The following is a 19,417-nucleotide window of genomic DNA, read 5'->3' as shown; positions in this document are numbered from 1 at the left end:
TTTGACCCCTGGTCAGGGAACTAAGAGTTTACATTCTGCAACTAAAAAGTTCTGCCTGTTGCAAGTAAGGCCCAGCACAGCCAAAAAAAAAAAAAAAAAAAGGCAAAGAAAAGAAAATTACCCCTTTACCTTCACATGTCTCGAAGCGGTAGGTGAAGTATTTCTCCCTGGATTCAGAATTGTATCCATGGTTGCAGGTACAGTGAGTAGCATTGACACAGAAAGCATTTTGGGGGCAACGGGTACAGGTCCCTGCAAGGAGAAGAGAGTTAGGTCAGATACCATTTGAGTCAAATCTGATGCTGGGAAAGATTGAAGGCAGGAGGAGGAGGAGAAAACAGAGGATGAGATGGTTGGATGGCATCACCAACTTGATAGACATGAGTTTGAGCAAGCTCTGGAAGTTGGTGATGGACAGGAAGGCCTGGAGTGCTACAGTCCATGGGGTTGCAAAAGAGTTAGACACGACTGAGCAACTGAACTACATTTGAGTCAAAAACTCTCCTGTTATTATTTGGGTTTGTCTTTGAGCCAGGGCCTCTCAAGGGTGAGGAAGCTGCACCCTTTTCCTTTTGTGAAATGCTAGTACATTAAAGAATGAAAGACATCAAACCCAAGCTATGCACATGTGATTCTTGTGCATGGTAAAGGACTGGGGTTGGCATTAAACCAGTTAATTTTTGACACAAACGTTTCAGTGCAATATAACTATGCTATTCTCAAGATCATTGCAGAATATAGAAAAGGGGGATGAGCTGGTTAAGAGCTTGGACAATGGATTTGATTCTGGCTCCACCTCTTCCTACCTGTGTGTCTTTGCACAAGTGTCCTAACCTCTCTGTGCCTCAATTTCATCTGTAAAATGGGTTATTGTGAGGAATAAATGGATTAATCCATACAAAATATTTTGGGCAGTGCCTGGCACATGACCAATGTCAGCTATGATTACAAAAATTTGAATTTGTAGGGAACCACAGAAGGTATATTCTGATAAGTGTGCATGTTATATTTGTAACCCTATGTATAACTTCATTTAGATGGAGATTGCTAAGGATCTTATTTGTGGCCCATTGAAAATGAGTGGAGGGGGCTTTCCTAGTGGCTCAGTGGTAAAGAATCCACCTGTCAATGCAGGAGATATGGGTTCAATCCCTGGTCTGGGAAGATCCCATATGCTGAGGAGCAACTAAGCCCTGTGACACAACTACTGAGGCTGGGCCCTAGAGCCTGTGAGCCACAACTACTGAAGGACTTAGAGCCCATGCTCTGCAACAAGAGAAGCCACTGCAACGAGAAGCCCGCGTACCTACAACTAGACAGTAGTCCCCACTGGCCGTAACTAGAGAAAAGTGTGTGCAGCAACAAAGACCCAGCACAGCCAAAAATGAATACAATAATTATTCTTTAAAAATAAAGAGATCTTAGGAAATGAATGGGAATACTGGAGCTGAGGAAGTATCTCAAGCTTTAGTCTAATGGAGAAATCTGGGAGCTCGCCAGGGTTCATGGGGAATGGAGGCTGGGAAATGACGGAGGACAACGTGCAGAGCCTTTACTCAGAATGCACCTTCTGGCTTTTGGCTAGAAATGCAGAATCTCAGGCCCCACCCTAGACTTGGTGACTCAGAATCTAGTGAGTTGCCCTAGGGATTAAAGTTAACCCGAAATGACCTTGCTCATTTTTTGTTGACTTGCTTATGAATGGGATGAAATGATTATTATCATGCTCTGTCTCTCCCCACCAGAATGTTCATTTCATGAGACTTGTGTGATTCACTGTTCTACTTCTACCTTGGGCACATAGTAGTAAAATAAAAAACATAACTGAGGACTTCCCTGGTGGTTTAGTGGTTAAGAATCCACTTGTCAACACAGGGGACACGGGTTTGATCCCTGGTCTGGGAAGATTCCACATGCTACAGAGCAACTAAGTCCACACACTACAACTACTGAGCCTGTGCTCTAGAGCCCAGGGAACACATCTGCTGAAGCTCATGCTCTGCAACAAGAGAAGCCACTACAATGAGAAGCCCACGCATCACAATTAGAGAGGAGCTCCTGCTCACCACAACTTTAGAAAGTTCTCGAGCAGCAATGAAGACGCAGTGCAGCCAAAAAGATACCTAAATTTGATGAAATGTTGAATTAAAAAGAGTTACAGGAGTGAGGCTCCCAGTTTTGTTCCCAGAAGCAGCCTCCTTTCTCTGTCCTGATGAAAGATGTGAGTGGCCTCAGGTGCATTGTTGGTCTACACATTCACTGGTCTCTGGCTATGGAAAAGTAAGGCTTTGAGCACTCACCTTTGGTTTCCTGAGCCACGACTCCTGAAAGGCTCAGCAGAAAGCAGAGTCCTGGAACAGCAAAACATAAGGGAGACACGTGAAATGGTTGAGGAAAGATTCCAGGATATTCCCCAAGGGCTGGGTATCAGTTATCGATTGTTGAATAATGATAATTATCGCTTTAAAAAACAACATCCCATCATCAAAAAACTACGAACATTAAATGATGGAGAGGATGTGAAGAAAGGGAACACTTTTGCACTGCTGGTGGGAATGTAAATGGGTATAGTCAGTATGGAGAACAGTAGGGAGATTCCTTAAAAAACTAGGAATAAATCTACTGTATGACCCAGAAATCTCACCCTGAGAAGAAACATAATTCAAAAAGTCACATGCACATCAATGTCCATTGCAGCAGTGTTTACAAAAGCCAGGGCATGGAAGTAACCTAGATGTCCATCAACAAATGAATGGATAAAGAAGTTGTGGTACATATATACAATGGAATATTACTCATCCATAAAAAGGAATGAAATTGGGTCTTTTGTAGTGATGTGGATGAACCTAGAGTCTTTCATATGGAGTGAAGTAAGACAAAAAGAGAAAAATATTGTATATTAACACATATATATGGAATCTTAAAAAATGGTACTGATGAACCTATCTGCAAGACAGGAATAGAGGCGCTGACATGCAGAATGGACTTGTGGACACAGCAGGGGAAAGAGAAGGGGGGATAAACTGAGAAAGTAGCATTGATATATATACACTGCCTTGTGTAAAATAGATAGCTTGTGGGCAGATGCTGTGTAGCACAGAGAGCTCAGCTGGTGCTCTGTGATGACCTAGAGGGGTCAAATGAAAGGAGTGAGAGGGAGACTCAAGAGGGAAGGGATATATGTATACATATAGCTGATCCAGGACTTTCCCAATGGCTTAGTGGTAAAGAATCTGCCCGCAGTGCAGGAGCCATGAGTTCCATCTCTGGCTCAGGAAGATCCCCTGAGGGCATTGCAACCTCCTCCAGTATTCTTGCCTGGAGAATCTCATGGACATAGGAACCTGGTGGGCTATAGTCCCAAGGGTTGCAAAGAGTCGGACATGACTGAAGCAACTTAGCATGCTTGCATAGTTGAGTCACATTATTGTATGGCAGAAACTAACACAAAACTGTAAAGCAGCTGTTCTCCAATTTAAAAAAAAATCCTATGATAAACCATAATGGCAAAGAATATTAAGCAAAGAATGTATATAAAAGCAACATTTATTCTATTATCTCTCATGATTTCTGTGATTTGGGAATCTGGGAAAGACTCAGCTGAGCGTTTGTGGCTTGAGGTTTTCTAGGCAGTTGCTGCTATGCTGTGAATGGGTGGAAGCAGCTGGGAACTGACAGAGCATTGCTGTCCCTTCATGTAACTTCAGGGCCTGGGATAGTTGGGCTTCCTCCCAGCATGGCAGCATTGGTTGGGTAGCTCCCATGGTGCCTCAGTGCTCTACGCATGAGTTTTCAGGCCAACCAGGCTATATATCCTCTCAAGATCTAGTCCAGAAAGTCATGCAGCTCCATTCCACCATATTCTCTTGGTTACAAGCAAGTCATATGCCCACCCAGATTCCTGTGGACCAGGACCAGAGTCTTTCTCTTGATGGAGGATTGGCAAGATTCCAGAAATGTATCTTGGAAGGGAAGTGTTGTTTCTGCCTGTTTGGAAAATAAAGGCTGCCTCTATGTGAAGTCTGCTTCTGCTGTGGCTGCTAAGGTGCTGTTTTTCTTCCCCAAACCTTCCCAACATCTGGTGGTATCATCAGCCATGTTCCTGCTTCTGCAAAGACCTGAAGATACTGGATGGCTAGGTGGGTTTTTTCTTCCTTTCTTAATAAATCTTACACCATTCTTGTCATTAGTTCTCCCCTTACCTTCTTTTCATTCTCTTATCATATACTAATGTCTAGAATAATTTTCCATTTGCAAGTACAATATATTTAACAACTGATATGACTGGAAAAGGTAAGTTTTCATTCCAATAGCAAACAAAGGCAATGCCAAAGAATGTTCAAATTACCATTCAGTTGCCCTCATTTCATATGCTAACAAAGCAATACTCAAAATCCTTCAAGCTAGGCTTCAGCAGTATGTGAACCAAGAGCTTCCAGATGTACAAGCTGGATATAGAAAAGGTAGAGGTACCAGAGATCAAATTGTCAACATTTGTTAGATCATAGAAAAAGCAAAGGAATTCCTGAAAAGCATCTACTGCTTCATTGACTATGCAAAAACCCTGGACTGTGTGGAATACAAAGAACTGTGAAAAATTCTTAAAGAGATAGGAATACCAGACCACCTTACCTGTCTCCTGAGAAACCTGTGTGCAGGTCAAGAAGCAGCATTTAGAAATGGACATGGAAAAAGAAAACTTACTGGTTCAAAACTAGGAAGGGAATACATCAAGGTTTTATATTGTCACTGCTTATTTAACTTATATGCAGAGTACATCATGCAAAATGCCAGGCTGGATGAATCACAGGTTGGAATCAAGATTTCCAGGAGAAATATCAACAACCTCAGATCTGCAGATGATACCACTCTTATGGCAGAAATTAAAGAACTAAAAACCCTTTTGATAAAGGTAAAAGAGGAGAGTGAAAAAAACTGGCTTAAAACTCAACATTCAAAAAACTAAGATCATGGCATCCAGTCCCGTCACTTAGTGGCAAATAGAAGGGGGAAAAGTGGAAACAGTGACAGATTTTATTTTCTTAGTCTCCAAAATCACTGTGGACGGTGACTGCAGCCCTGAAATTAAAAAATGTTTGCTCCTTGGAAGAAAAGCTGTGGCAAACCTAGACAGCATATTAAAAAGCAGATACGTATAATCAAAGCAATGATTTTCCCCATAGTCATGTATGGATGTGAGAATTGGATCATAAAGAAGGCTGAGCACCGAAGAATTGATGCTTTTGAAGTGTGGTGTTGGAGAAGACTCTTGAGAGTCCCTTGAAATGCAAGATCAAACCAGTCAATCCTAAAAGAAATCAACCCTGAATTGGAAGGACCGATGCTGAAGCTGAAGCTCCCATGTAGCTTGGCTACCTGATGGGAAGAAGTGATTCACTGGAAAAGACCCTCATGTTGAGAAAGATTGAGGGAGGGAGGAGAAGGGGACAACAGAGGATGAGATGGCTGGGTGGTATTACTGACACAATAGACATGAGTTTGAGCAAACTCTGGGAGATAGTGATGGACAGGGAAGCCTGATGTGCTGCAGTCCATGGGGTCACAAAGACTTAGCGACTAAACAAAAACAATGGTTCAGAAACCAACCAAGCAGAATGGACATTGGAGACCCTCTCTGAGACAGCAGGTGTCAGTCTTTCAGCTGCTGAACTATGAGGCATTTGATGGGTTCCCAGGGCATGTTTTGGACTGATAAGAGTGTCCTGGGAATTAGTCTGGGGACACGATTATTTATAAATGATGTGGAGACATTTCAATATGAACAACCAGTGTGGCTCTTCTAGTGTGCACTTGTTGAAATTCAAGTCTCAGAACTTCCCTGGTGGTCTAAATAGTTCAGACTTCACCTTCTGATGTAGGAGGTGTAGGTTTGGTCCCTGGTCATGGAACTAAGATCCCATACACCTTGTGACCAAGAAAACAAAAAAATAAAGCAGCAGCAATATTGTAACAAATTCAATAAAGACTTTAAAAATGGTTCACTTAAAATTTAAATAATAATAATTTAAAAATTCTGGTCCAGTAACTAGTAACTTTATTGGCAACTTTGGTTATCCCCTGAGAAAGTGGGTCCTGCAGATTAATGGATAAAAGATATGTGTCTGTGTGTGTGTATACACACACACACACACAGACAGAGACACACACACACACATATACATGATATGCACACACAGGAATGTTATTCAACCTTAAAAATAATGTGATCCTGTCATTTGCAGCAACATAGATGAACTTAGAGGATATCATGCTAAGTGAAATTAAGCCTAATGCACACTGTGTGATTTCACGTATATGAAGTATCTGAAGTAGTCAAACTCACAGAAGCAGAGAATATAAAGGTGGTTTTCAGGGAATTGTTTTTCTATAGGTATACTGCTTTTGCTATACAAGATAAATACGTTCTAGAGATATGTTGTAAAATATAACATTCCCAGTTTTGTAGACTTTAAAATTCGGTGTTGTACACAGAATAACATATTTAAAATATGCTAAAAAGATAGATCTCATGTTAATCATTCTTAAAAAAAAGAAAGAAGAAAAGAAAAACATTTCCACCAAAGAACATAATGAACGTTTTAGGACTTCCCTGGTGGTTCAGTGGTTAAGAATCCGCCTGCCAATGCTGGGGGCACAGGTTCGATCCCTGGTCTGGGAAGATCCCACATGCCGCAGAGCAATGGAGCCCGTGCACCACAACTAGGAACTCATGCTCTGGAGCCTGTGAGCCGCAGCTTCTGAAGCCCGTGCACCTAGAGCCTGTGCTCTGCCACAAGAGAAGCCCCCGCAGTGAGAAGCCTGTGCGCTGTAACTAGAGAGCAGCTCCCATTCACAGCTACAGCAGCAACAACAACAACAACAACAACAACAACACTAATGTCACATCTGCCCCAGTGGCGACCATAACTTGCAGAGGCAGCTAGTCAAACACATGGCTGGACAGTATTTCCTGGTTCCTAAAATGCAGGCAGTCTGGGCACCATTGAGTTTCCTCTAGGCTAGTCTTCAAGGGTCTCCTTTCAGCCCAGCTCGCAATCCTGTGCTCAATAATATGCACATGAGACTTCACTACAGAATTGTAATTAGCCTCCAATTAAAATTAAATGAATTTATATTTAAAAAAAAGAGTTCTCAAAGAGTCATTAGCATGTCAGAATACCAGAATTCTAGGAGACTTCAGAAATCTTCAGCTGACTCTTTCTGTTCATGAAGAAACAGGTCGCCTAGGGGTCAAGTACTTCTGACACCAGTTGTGCAAATTTGAGCAAGTTGTTTAACTTCTCTAAGATTCCATATATGGGACAGGGTGACAGTGTTGCCTGTCTCCTGGGTTTGGGGTGATGACATAAATGAGTAAAGCACAATGTTTGGCTGAAATCACTCCATAAAGGCTAGCTGCCTCTTTTACCATTTTATTTGTAATAGATTTCTATTTCTTAACTTTTAATTTTATATAGGAGCAGAGTTGATTAACAACATTGTGACAGCTTCAGGTGGACAGCAAAGGGACTCAGCCAAACATATACATGTATCCATTCTCCCCCAAACTCTGCTCCCATCCAGGCTGCCACATAACACTGAGCAAAGTTCCCTGAGCTATACAGTAGGACCCTGTTGGTTGTCTATTTTAAATATAACAGTGTGTACATGTCCATTCCAAACTCCCTAACTACCCAGTTCCCCCCATCCTTCCCCCTGGTAACTGTAAGTGTAGAATTCTATTTTAATTCTTCACTTGCTGCTCATTCTATTATCCTGCCTGTTTCATCTAGGGATGAGGGCAGACTGTTCATGGATAATTAACATTCACAAATGATCCATCTCAGGAGTTTCCAGAACTCTGCCTGCAGTTGCTGCAAAGCAGGAAACACCTTGTTCGAATTTCTCTCATAAAAATAACTTTTAAACTTTTCTAGGCATAATTGATGGGCTTCCCAGGTGGTGCTAGTGGTAAAGGATCCTTCTGAAATACAAGAGCCTTAGGAGACTCGAGTTTGATATGTGGATTGGGAAGAGCCCCTGGAGGAGGAAGTGGCAACCCACTCTAGTATTCTTGTCTGGAGAAGGCCACCAACAGAGGAGACTCGCGGGCTACAGTCCATGGGGCCGGCAAGAGTCAGACGTGACTGAAACAACTTAGGAAGCATGCATGCAGGCATAATTGATATCTAAAAAGCTGCACACTCTTTCACTTAAATTTGACTCCACAGATATATACCAGATACCTCTTACATTGAAGATGGTGCAGAAGGGGCTGCCAGGGTAAGGGGACCTGGCATTTTCCTTCAAGTAGCTTATATTAATATTATACTATTTTGATAGACTTTATGGTCTGTTACCTGCCTCTGCAACTAAATAACTGTGAGATTTTGAGCAACCTCCCTGTGGTGCCATTTTGTATCTATAATATGGAGGTACTATGTGATAATGTATATAGAACAACTTAGCCTGATACCAGCCTAAAGTAGGTGCTAAAATATATGTTAGTTTGGGCGACATTGAAGCTATTGCTATTGTTATTTGAAGTTGGAGAACCGTCTGAAGAGGTGAAGTCAAGGAGTCTTGAGATACTTCTAGAGAGAAAGAGTAGAAAGAGAGAGAGAGAGAGAGAGAGAGAGAGAGAGAGAGAGAAACAACCAAAGGCATGTTAACAAAAATCTGGAGTGAGGTGGCTTGGGTTCAAATCCTAGTTCTGCCATTTACAAGCTGTGTAACCTTGGACAATTACAATAACCTCTCTGCTCCAGTTTTCTTATCCACTAGATGGAAATAATATTAGTATTCACCTAATGAGCCCATTAGGGGGGTGAATGGGTTAACATACAAGGTGCATAGTGAGTACTTGAATATGTTGGTTATTATTGTTAATATTCAGGAAAAGGGAAAAGGAGGAGGGAAAAATTATACCAGGAGAGGCAGAGGAAAAGTCAGGGCAGTGCTGGGTCACAGAAATTATCACGGAGGTGGTGGTGGTTGTTGTTGTTTAGTTGCTAAGTCATATCCAACTCTTTTGCAACCCCATGGACTATAGCCTGCCTGGCTCCTCTGTCCATGGGATTTCCCTGACAAGAATACTGGAGTGGGTTGTCATTTCCTGCTCCAGGGGAATCTTCCCGACCCAGGGATTGAACTTGGGTCTCCTGCATTGGCAGGAGGATTCTTTCCAATGAACCACCTGGAATGCCCTATCAAGGAGGCTATTGTTCAGTTGCTCAGTTGTGTCCAGCTCTTTGTGACCCCATGGACTGCAGCATGCCAGGCTTCCTTGTCCTTCATCATCTTCCAGAGTTCTCCAAAAGTAGGAAGTCAAGAGATACCTGGAGTAACAGACAAGTTTGATCTTGGAGTACAAAATGAAGCAGGGCAAAGGCTAATAGAGTTTTGCCAAGCGAACACACAGGTCATAGGAAACACCGTTTTCCAGCAACACAAGAGATAACTCTACACATGAAACATCACCAGATGGTCAATACCGAAATCAGACTGATTATATTCTTTGCAGCCGAAGGTGGAGAAGCTCTATACAGTCAGCAAAAACAAGACCAGGAGCTGACTGTGGCTCAGATCATGACCTTTTTGTTGCCATTCAGACTCAAATTAAAGAAAGTAAGGAAAACTACTAGGCCTTTCAGATATGACCTGAATCAAATCCCTTACAATTATACTGTGCAAGCGACAAATAGATTCATAGTATTAGATCTGATAGAGTGCCTGAAGAACTATGGATGGAGGTTCGTGACATTGTATAGGGGGTGGTGATCAAAACCATCCCCAAGAAAAAGATGCAAAAAGGCAAAATGGCTGTCTGGGAAGGCATTACAAATAGCTGAGAAAAGAAGAGAAGCAAAAGGCAAAGGAGGAAAGGAAAGATACACCCATTTGAATGCAGAGTTCCAAAGAATAGCAGGGAGAGATAAGAAAGACTTCCTCAGTGGCCAGTGCAAAGAAATAGAGGAAAACAATAGAATGGGGAAGACTAGAGATCTCTTCAAGAAAATTAGAGATACCAATGGAACATTTCATGCAAAGATGGGCACAATAAAGGACAGAAATGGTCTGGACCTAACAGAAGCAGAAGATATTAAGAAGAGGTGGCAAGAATACACAAAAGAACTATACAAAAAAAGATTCCAAATGACCAGGATAACCGCAATGGTGTGATCACTCACCTAGAGCCAGACATCCTAGAGTGTGAAGTCAAGTGGACCTTAGAATGCATCACTATGAACAAAGCTAGTGGAGGTGATGGAATTCCAGTTGAGCTATTTCAAATCCTAAAAGATGATGCTGTTAAAGTGCTGCACTCAACATGCCAGCAAATTTGGAAAACTCAGCAATGGCCACAGGACTGGAAAAGGTCAGTTTTCTTTCAATTCCAAAGAAAGGCAATGCCAAAGAATGTTCAAACTACCGCACAATTGCACTCATTTCACATGCTAGTAAGGTCATGCTAAAAATCCTTCAAACTAGATTTCAATAGTATAAGAACAGAGGACTTCCAGATGTACAAGCTGAATTTAGAAAAAGCAGCGGAACCAAGGATCAAATTGCAAACATTTACTGGATCATAGAGAAAGCAAGAGAATTCCAGAAAAGCATCTACTTCTGCTTCATTGACTATACTAAAGCCTTTGACTGTATGGATCACAACAAACTGTGGAAAATTCTTAGAGATGGGAATACCAGACCATCTTACCTGCCTCCTGAGAAACCTCTATGCAGGTCAAGAAACAACAGTTAGAACTGGACATGGAACAAGGGACTGGTTCCAAATTAGGAAAGCAGTATGTCAAGGCTGTATATTGTCACCCTGTTTATTTAACTTATCAAGGAGGAGAGGATATCAGTTAGAAAATAAGACCCGTGAAGAGGAAGATGAGCAATTCATTGGACTGGACCATAAGGAAAATTTTAGGGATATTTGAGAGTACAGTTTGAATAGGGTGGTGAAGAAGAAAACCATAATCTAAGGGGGGAAAGAAGAGTGTTCAAAGAGAACAGAAAATAAAGGAGAAGGAAAGACAGCTAATTATTCAACTAAGTAGCCCCTGATATGGGGCAGGTTAAGGTACGGTCATTGTCAAGGTTACACTTACCTGGAAGAAGTGATGACCCTCGCATTCCTGTGTGCAGGTAACGCTCACCACGGCTCTCGAAGCTCCCTATTGGGCTCTCGACACTTTTCCTATTTCAAGGAAATTTCATGAGTCTTGACACATATCTTACGTCAGCTGACTTAGGAAACCACTATCAGAAAAGTGAACTTCTGTCTTTCACCATCAGACTTATGGTTCTGCTTTTCATCTGTTTATTTTATATACCTTTTCTTCACCTTTATATACATTTTCATATGCTCTCTGTGTAGTAGACTCTCCTAGATATTGTTAATCATCTTTGGGATTACAGAATCAACTGATCCTAGGAAAGGAATGCCCTTTAGTTACAGAGCATCATCTGAGGAGAAGGAAGTGACTTTGGTGTCAAAATAAACTTTAACCCTGTGGTTTTGAGCTGGATAAACCAGAATTTAGTGTCTCTATTGTTACCTGAAGTTTCTGAAAGAGTCATTTTTCCTAGCTTAATGCAGCTAAAGTGTATTTCTTTTTATTTATTAATTTTAAGTTGGAGGATAATTGCTTTACAATGTTGTCTTGGTTTCTGCTGTATAACAATGTGAAATTAGCCATAAGTGTACATATATCTGTTGAAATTCCCTCCCATGCCCTGATCCCACCCTTCTGCTGCTGCTGCTGCTGCTGCTAAGTCGCTTCAGTCATGTCCTACTCTGTGTGACCCCATAGACAGCAGGCCACCAGGCTCCCCCGTCCCTGGGATTCTCCAGGCAAGAACACTGGAGTGTTGCCATTTCCTTCTCCAATACATGAAAGTGAAAAGTGAAAGTGAAGCTGCTCAGTCGTGTACGACTCTTAGTGACTGCCGGGGTCCAGCCCCGGTGGATCCAGGGTAATTCGAAGGTGGGGATGGAATCGGCATCCTGGAAAAAACTTATTTAATTACAGATATAGAGGGAGATTAGAAACAGATAGCGTAGTAGGAGAATTAATGGAGAAAAGAGGCTGAATAACTGGTTTACGTGGAATACTAATCACCACCTACTTAGGCCACAGGCATCTTTCCATTCTCCTGAGGGAGAGGAGGCACTGAGGCCTCCCCAGTCTGATCTTAGAAGCCCCGGCAAAGTCGGTAGGCTTGGTGCGTACCCTCGTACCAGATGGGAATTCAGCCAGGAAAATGGGGAGCAAGAAAGAAACAACATGGGGGAATCAGTCTTTCCAGAAACGGATCTGATTTATTTATTTTTCAGGTTTGTTTATATACCTTTTTGTTATACACAGGGATGAATACAGAGTCACACAGGGGTCAGCAGACCTGACCCTTGTCACAATCGGGTGCTTCATATAAAATTATACAAAGGTCTTATGAGTTTCATCATTTTCTGGCCATGAGGTCTGCTGACATTTTATGGTCCTTTCTGATACCGGTCAGTTAACCAGAAAACTTATTTTTCCAGGGGTGATTTTTTCTTAAATCAGGCGCCACCCTCCAAATAAAGTTGCATTCCTATAGGGTGAGGGTGTAGTGAGTTACAATCAAGAAAGGAATTTACTTAACCTAAGGTTTAACATGATTAATCTTAAAGGTTAATACTTATTTCTTTTATATGCTAGTTATATTCATTATAAGGGCAGGAATATGGAGGTTTAGCAGCAAATATTGGCTTAACAAATGTAAACCCTTCACCAATGTTCCCTTTATTAACTATTTAGTCTTAAGATAGTGATAAAGTTACATTTTTGCATAGCAAGGACACAGTGATTTATAACAAAGTTCAGTGGTCTATAACAAAAGAGAAAATTCATTAACTCAAAAAGTCTAGTATTGCTAACATCAAAAAACTACTATATTTCCTTTTCTATATTCCAAATACATTGATTAATATATTCCCAGGTGCCTAAGAATATGGAGGCCTGATGGCAATCATTGACTCGTCAATGAAAAAAGCCCTATGCTAATACTCCAGACTCTCTGTGCTGTTTATGGTTGAGAGTTTGTCACACAAGCTAGTCTGTCAGCAGAGAGGTTTGACCTGAGACATCCTTGTCGCACCCAGCGCAGGGAATTAGCAGTAATTATTGGCACGACAAATGAAGAAAAAACCCTTCACCAATATAATTCATAATCAACCCACTAATACTATACTAATGATCTTCTAACTTCTCAAAAGAGTCTGTATTTAGAAAGTTTTAAAACATCCCGTGCCTCTCACAGTTGGGAGGCTGTAAACAATCACATGCGGCTGGACGAGCCTGATCCGGCAGGCCAGAGAACCTTCAGAGTTTGTAAGTTGAAACACTCCTGTCACACCCAGGAATTTTTATTAACTTGGAGCTGCAAGTTAACTCCTTCTCTGAGAGAAATGGTTAAGGGGGAGAGACCCCCATAAAGTACTCTGGTTTTGGGGGTAGATGCTCAGGAACAGGGGGTTTCCTGAGGCTTGATCACGCCTTTGCGTATGCCAAGCTTCCTTCCTCATGACCTTTGCCATGGGCGGAGTTCCTCACGCTGGCTCCCAACAAGTGACCCCATGGACTGCAGTCTACCAGGCTCCTCCGTCCATGGGATTTTCCAGGCAAGAGTACTGGAGTGATCCCACACGTCTAGGTCATCACAAAGCAGCAGGTTGAGCTCCCTGTGTTATATAGTAACTTCCCACTGGCCATCTATTTTACATATGGTAGTATGTATGTTTGCATGCTACTCTCTCAGTTTGTCCCACCCTCTTCTTCCCCCGTTGTGTCCACAACTCTGTTCTCTCTCTGTATCTTTATTCCTGCCCTGCAAATAGGTTCATCAGTTTTTCTGGATTTCATATATATATATATGGATTTCATATATATATTTCATATATATATATATGTATATGCATCAATATACCATATTTGTTGTTCTATTTCGGACTTACTTCATTCTGTATAATAGGCTCTAGGTTCATCTACTTCAGTTCAACTGACTCAGATTTGTTCCTTTTATGGTCGAGTAATATTTCATTGTATATATGTATCACAAATTCTTTGTCTATTCATCTGTTGATGGACAACTAGGTTGCTATTGTAAGTAGTGCTGCGATGAACATTGAGGTAGACGTGTCTTTTTGAATTATGGTTAACTCAGGGTATATTCCCAATAGCGGGATTGCTGGGTCATATGGTATTTTTATTCCTAGATTTTTTAAAAAAAATTTTAATTTTTACTTTATTTTACTTTACAATACTGTATTGATTTTGCCATACATTGACATGAATCCACCACAGGTGTACATGTATTCCCAATCATGAACCCCCCCTCCCACCTCCCTCCCCATAACATCTCTCTGGGTCATCCCCGTGCACCAGGCCCAAGCATGCTGTATCCTGCATCGGACATAGACTGGAGATTCGTTTCTTAGATGGTAGTATACATGTTTCAATGCCATTCTCCCAAATCATCCCACCCTCTCCCTCTCCCTCTGAGGCCAAGAGTCTGCTCTACACATCTGTGTCTCTTTTGCTGTCTTGCATACAGGGTCATCAATGCTATCTTTCTAAATTCCATATATATGTGTTAGTATACTGTATTGGTGTTTTTCTTTCTGGCTTATTTCACTCTGTATAGTCGGTTCCAGTTTCATCCGTCTCATTAGAACTGATTCAAATGTATTCTTTTTAATGGCTGAGTAATACTCCATTGTGTATATGTACCACAGCTTTCTTACCCATTCATCTGCTGATGGACATCTAGGTTGTTTCCATGTCCTGGCTATTATAAACAGTGCTGCAATGAACATTGGGGTACATGTGTCTCTTTCAATTCTGGTTTCCTCGGTGTGTATGCCCAGAAGTGGGATTGCTAGGTCATAAGGCAGTTCTATTTCCAGTTTTTTAAGGAATCTCCACACTGTTCTCCATAGTGCTGTACTAGTTTGCATTCCTACCAACAGTGTAGGAGGGTTCCCTTTTCTCCACACCCTCTCCAGCATTTATTGCTTGCAGACTTTTGGATCTCAGACATTCTGACTGGTGTGAAGTGGTACCTCATTGTGGTTTTGATTTGCATTTCTCTAATAATGAGTGATGTTGAGCATCTTTTCATGTGTTTGTTAGCCATCCGTATGTCTTCTTTGGAGAAATGTCTATTTAGTTCTTTGGCCCATTTTTTGATTGGGTCCTTTATTTTTCTGGAATTGAGCTGCAGGTGTTGCTTGTATATTTTTGAGATTAGTTGTTTGTCAGTTGCTTTATTTGCTATTATTTTCTCCCATTCAGAAGGCTGTCTTTTCACCTTGCCTTATTCCTAGATTTTTAAGGAATCTCCAAGAACATCACCATGTTCTTGATAGTGGCTGTATCAATATGCAATCCCACCAATGGTGCAAGAGGGTTTTCTTTTTTTCTACATCCTCTCCAGCACTTATTGTTTGCAGATTTTTCCATATATTTACTTTTTATTGAATTTGTTAATGACAGAGAGTATTTGCACTGCCAAACCATGCCTAAGAATTCAAAGAAATAGTACAATGAACAGCCTCATCCACCCATCATACAGCACCTTGAAACTTGATTCTTATGCATTTTGATAATTCTACAGTCTTTAAAAAAGTTATAACAAGGGTTGGAATTTTTAAGTCTCCTGCAGGTCTTCAGATTTTTATGCCATTAAATAACATATTCATCTCAGTTCCTAAATGAAATAATCCCTGATACAATTTTGCTGTCAAAAAAATGCACTTTTCAGGAGAAATATGTGGCTCAAGGTCCAAGAGATTATATGTTAAAAGATTTCTGGTTCCCACATGAAGTCTTTAGATTAACCAAGAATCCTCTGTTTCTCAATAATCCGACTTCTCCTTGGCTTGACACGCTCTACTTGCCCAAGCACATCAGAACGTAGACATCTGCCCATCACCTCAAATAACTCCAACATTGTTGCTCAGATAGAGTTTGCAGGTCCCATCAGGTAATTCCATAAGCCTCCCAGGAGTAGGATTCGTGCATTGACACTTTTATCAAGACTCAACTCCTAGAGGGAGATACTCCCACATCAGGATAGTTTTACTCACCCATCTGCTTCATGTTGCCAGTAGCCAGTTGGCAACTCCTACATTTAGCAAAGGGTTTCTATTATAGAGAAACCCAGACTCTGCATTAAGTGGTCACATGCCACTTTGAAATGTTTCTACTGAACTGAAGATACAAAACTAGGAAATTACCAGACTATACAAAACTAGGAAATTACCAGATGGAAAGACTTTTCAGTAATCCTGGGCAGCGTCCTGGTGTCCCTTTTCAGGACTAAAAGTTACTGGATAGTTGAAGCTGTAATTATTAAAGACAGAAGTGCTACATCACCTGTCTTTCACCCCTGATTCTCTGACTGAACTATGTAAAGACACCCCAGAAGGTTGATAACAAAGCTAGGCTGGGACAACCACTGCATCTACAGAATACCTAATACCTTAAATGTTTAGGTATAAATGCATCTGGAATTCTTGTCAAAGATCATTCAAGATCTGTGAAACTTAAGGGTGTTTTAAGTTGAGGTTCTGCTCTCACTGCTTTGAATTTGAATGCACGTCAGTGACTCCTTTGGCCTGAGCAGAAGCTATACAAATTCCTTCCACCAGCTCACTATGCAGTTTAGACCTGATTAGGGGAGGCTTTAGCAGCACCTGAACTAGAGCCCCCTTCATTTACTGCCCTTTATGTTAAAGCCATTTGGTTCCTCTCTAGGGATCTGCAAATTCACGAGACATTTCATAATTCCAATGCATACTTCAGGTTATTTAGCTAAGCGATATGCTCTGTCAAAGAACTATTCCAAGTGATAGCCAAAACAAACAAACAAACAAAAAAGCAAAAAAAAAACACCTTAATATGGAAGACAGAAAAAGCACTACCCAAATAAAAAATTACTGAAAGAAATAAGATTATTCCCTCCTACCCCTTTCGCCACTTGGTGACCCGAGTTTGGTTGAATTCAATTTGTGGTTACCTCAGGATACAACTCAATGTTTAAATTATAAGTCGGAACCCTCCACAGATTATCCAAAGACATCAGTTCTTTTGAGAGTGGAATGTTCCAGGAAGTCTAATCCAGCCACAACCTACTACAGAGAATTTCTTATGGATGGGGCGCAGGACAGGTTAAGTAAGGTCATTTAAATCTTCACCTTTTATAGCAGATCAGAACCCAAATGGCCTACTTTCTGCAAGATTTCTGATAGGAATTCAGTAGAGCTGATTTCTAGTTTCACATCGACACTTAATATCTGCAATCTTTTTATCCAGAAGTTGTGATCCACATGAAACCGACAACGAGTGCAGCAAATCTGAGGTAGTCAACCCTTATGAAGTCTCAGTATTTCCTGCGTCCTACGTGCTTGGCAGTGGACTGCAGGGAGGGGAATGCTGTATCACTGTAGATTTCTGGTGGTCCCTGTGGTGCTTTCCTTGCTGTGGTCAACATGGCCCCAGGAAGCCTAGACACACCACTAGTCATTGTCGGTTCCGTTTGCAGATTTTTTGATGGTGGCTGTTCTGACTGATGAGTCACATTACTTCATTGTAGTTTTAATTTGCATTTCTCTAACAATTACTGATGTTTAGCATCTTTTCTTATATTCACTAGCCATCTGTAGGTTTTCTTTGGAGAAATGTCTGTTTAGGTGTTCTTCCCATTTTTTTGATTGGATTCTTTGTTTTTCTGATATTGAGCTGCATGAACTGCTTGTATATTTTGGAGATGAATCTTTTGTCAGTTACTTAATTTGCAGTTGCTTTCTTCCAGTCTGAGGGTTGTCTTTTCATCTTGTTACAGTTTTCTTCTTTTTTCTTTTTGCAGTGTGAAAGCTTTTAAGCTTAATTAGGTCCCATTTGTCTATTTTTGTTTTTACTTCCATTAAAACAAATGACCCAGGAAGTAGGTCAAAGAGGATCTTGCTGTGATTTGTCCAAGAATGTTCTACCTATGTTTTCATCTAAGAGTTTTATAGTTTCCGGTCTTATATTTAGGTTTTTAATCCATTTGAACTTATCTTTATACATGATGTTAAGAAATGTTCTAATTTCATTCTTTTACATGTAGCTGTCCAGATTTCCCAGCACCACTTATTGAAGAGGCTGTCTTTTCTCCATCGTATAGTCTTTTCTCCTTTGTCAAAGATAAAGTGCCCAAAGGTGTGTGGATTTCTCTCTGTGCTTTCTGTCTTGTTCCATTGATCTATATTTCTGTTTTTGTGTCAGTATTGTATTGTCTTGATTACTGCAGCTTTGCAGTATAGTCTTAAGTCAGGAAGGTTGATTCTTCCAGCTACTTTCTTCTTTCTCAAGATTACTTTAGCTATTTGGCATATTTTGGATTTCAATACAAATTGTAAAAATTTTTGTTCTAGTTCTGTGAAAAATGTCTTTGGTGATTTTATAGAAATTGATTGAATCTGTAGATTGGGTAGTGTAGTCATTTGCATAATACTGATTTGCAAGAGTCATTTTTAAATTTGTAATTATTTAAAAAACCTTTATATTGGAGTATAGCTGATTAACAATGTTGTGATACTTTCATGTGGACAGCAAATGGACTCAGCGATACATATACATGTATCCATTTCCCCCTAGCCTCCCCTCCCATCCAGGCTGCTACATAACACTGAAGGGACTAGAACAGTGTTTTTAAATGATGAAAGAAGAGACTGTCGACTCAGAATTTTACATCTGGTGAAAACATCATTGAGGAATGAAGGTTAAACAAAGATGTATCCTTATAAAGAAAAACTAAGAAAATCAATTGATCACAGAGATCCATGAAGAAAAATTAAAGAAGGGAAGTTTCTTAGACAGAAGTAAAATTGTGCCAGAGGGAAATCTGGTGGAAGAGTTTTTTTTTTTTAAACAAATCTGGGGATTCCCCTTTTCCCTCAGAAGACAGCACTCATCAAATCTGACTGGAGTCTCAAAGTATAGTAGAAGGTGATGAATTATTTGGTCTTTTGGGGCTGTTTAGACCAATGTAGGATTTGGGAATCATTCCCTTTCTCAGCAAATATTTATTAAGATGTAAATTTTTATTATTTTATATTTGTTTGTCTGCACTGGGTCTTGGATCTTTAGTTGGGGCATGGAGAATCTAGTTCCCTGATGAGATATTGAACTCAGGCTCCCTGCAGGGGGAGAGTGGAGTCTTAGCCAGCGGACCACCAAGGAAATGCCTAAGATGAATATATTGAATGACAGGATCTGTGCTACTTTCTAGGGATATAGCAGTGAACAAAATTAGCACAATGTTTTCTACATAGAACTATAGAGAAAGGATACATTTGAGGAAAAGCAGATTTGGGGGGAGA

At 40.7% G+C, this 19,417-nt stretch overlaps 1 protein-coding gene across 4 annotated transcripts in view; it reads right to left on the bottom strand.

Annotated features, from left to right (window-relative positions):
- ADGRE3 (adhesion G protein-coupled receptor E3) overlaps positions 1–11,441 on the bottom strand; it is a 62,502-nt gene extending 51,061 nt beyond the window's left edge. The window contains exons 1-3 of one of the 4 annotated variants that reach the window (XM_069590774.1): positions 11,118–11,441; positions 2,301–2,351; positions 130–252 (exon numbers count right to left, since the gene is read on the bottom strand). In XM_069590774.1, the coding sequence (XP_069446875.1) occupies positions 130–252; positions 2,301–2,351; positions 11,118–11,142 (199 nt within the window). In that variant the 5' untranslated portion in view covers positions 11,143–11,441. The remainder of the gene's footprint in view (positions 1–129; positions 253–2,300; positions 2,352–11,117) is intronic. The other 3 variants (XM_069590772.1, XM_069590771.1, XM_069590773.1) reach the window with 3 other exon arrangements.
- Positions 11,442–19,417: the final 7,976 nt, after the last annotated feature.

This window comes from Ovis canadensis, chromosome 5 (genome assembly GCF_042477335.2).
Source record: "Ovis canadensis isolate MfBH-ARS-UI-01 breed Bighorn chromosome 5, ARS-UI_OviCan_v2, whole genome shotgun sequence".
NCBI classification, from domain to species: Eukaryota; Metazoa; Chordata; class Mammalia; order Artiodactyla; family Bovidae; genus Ovis; species Ovis canadensis.
The sequence above is the reverse complement of the archived record's forward strand: the minus strand, read 5'-3'. Positions and strand labels throughout refer to the sequence as shown.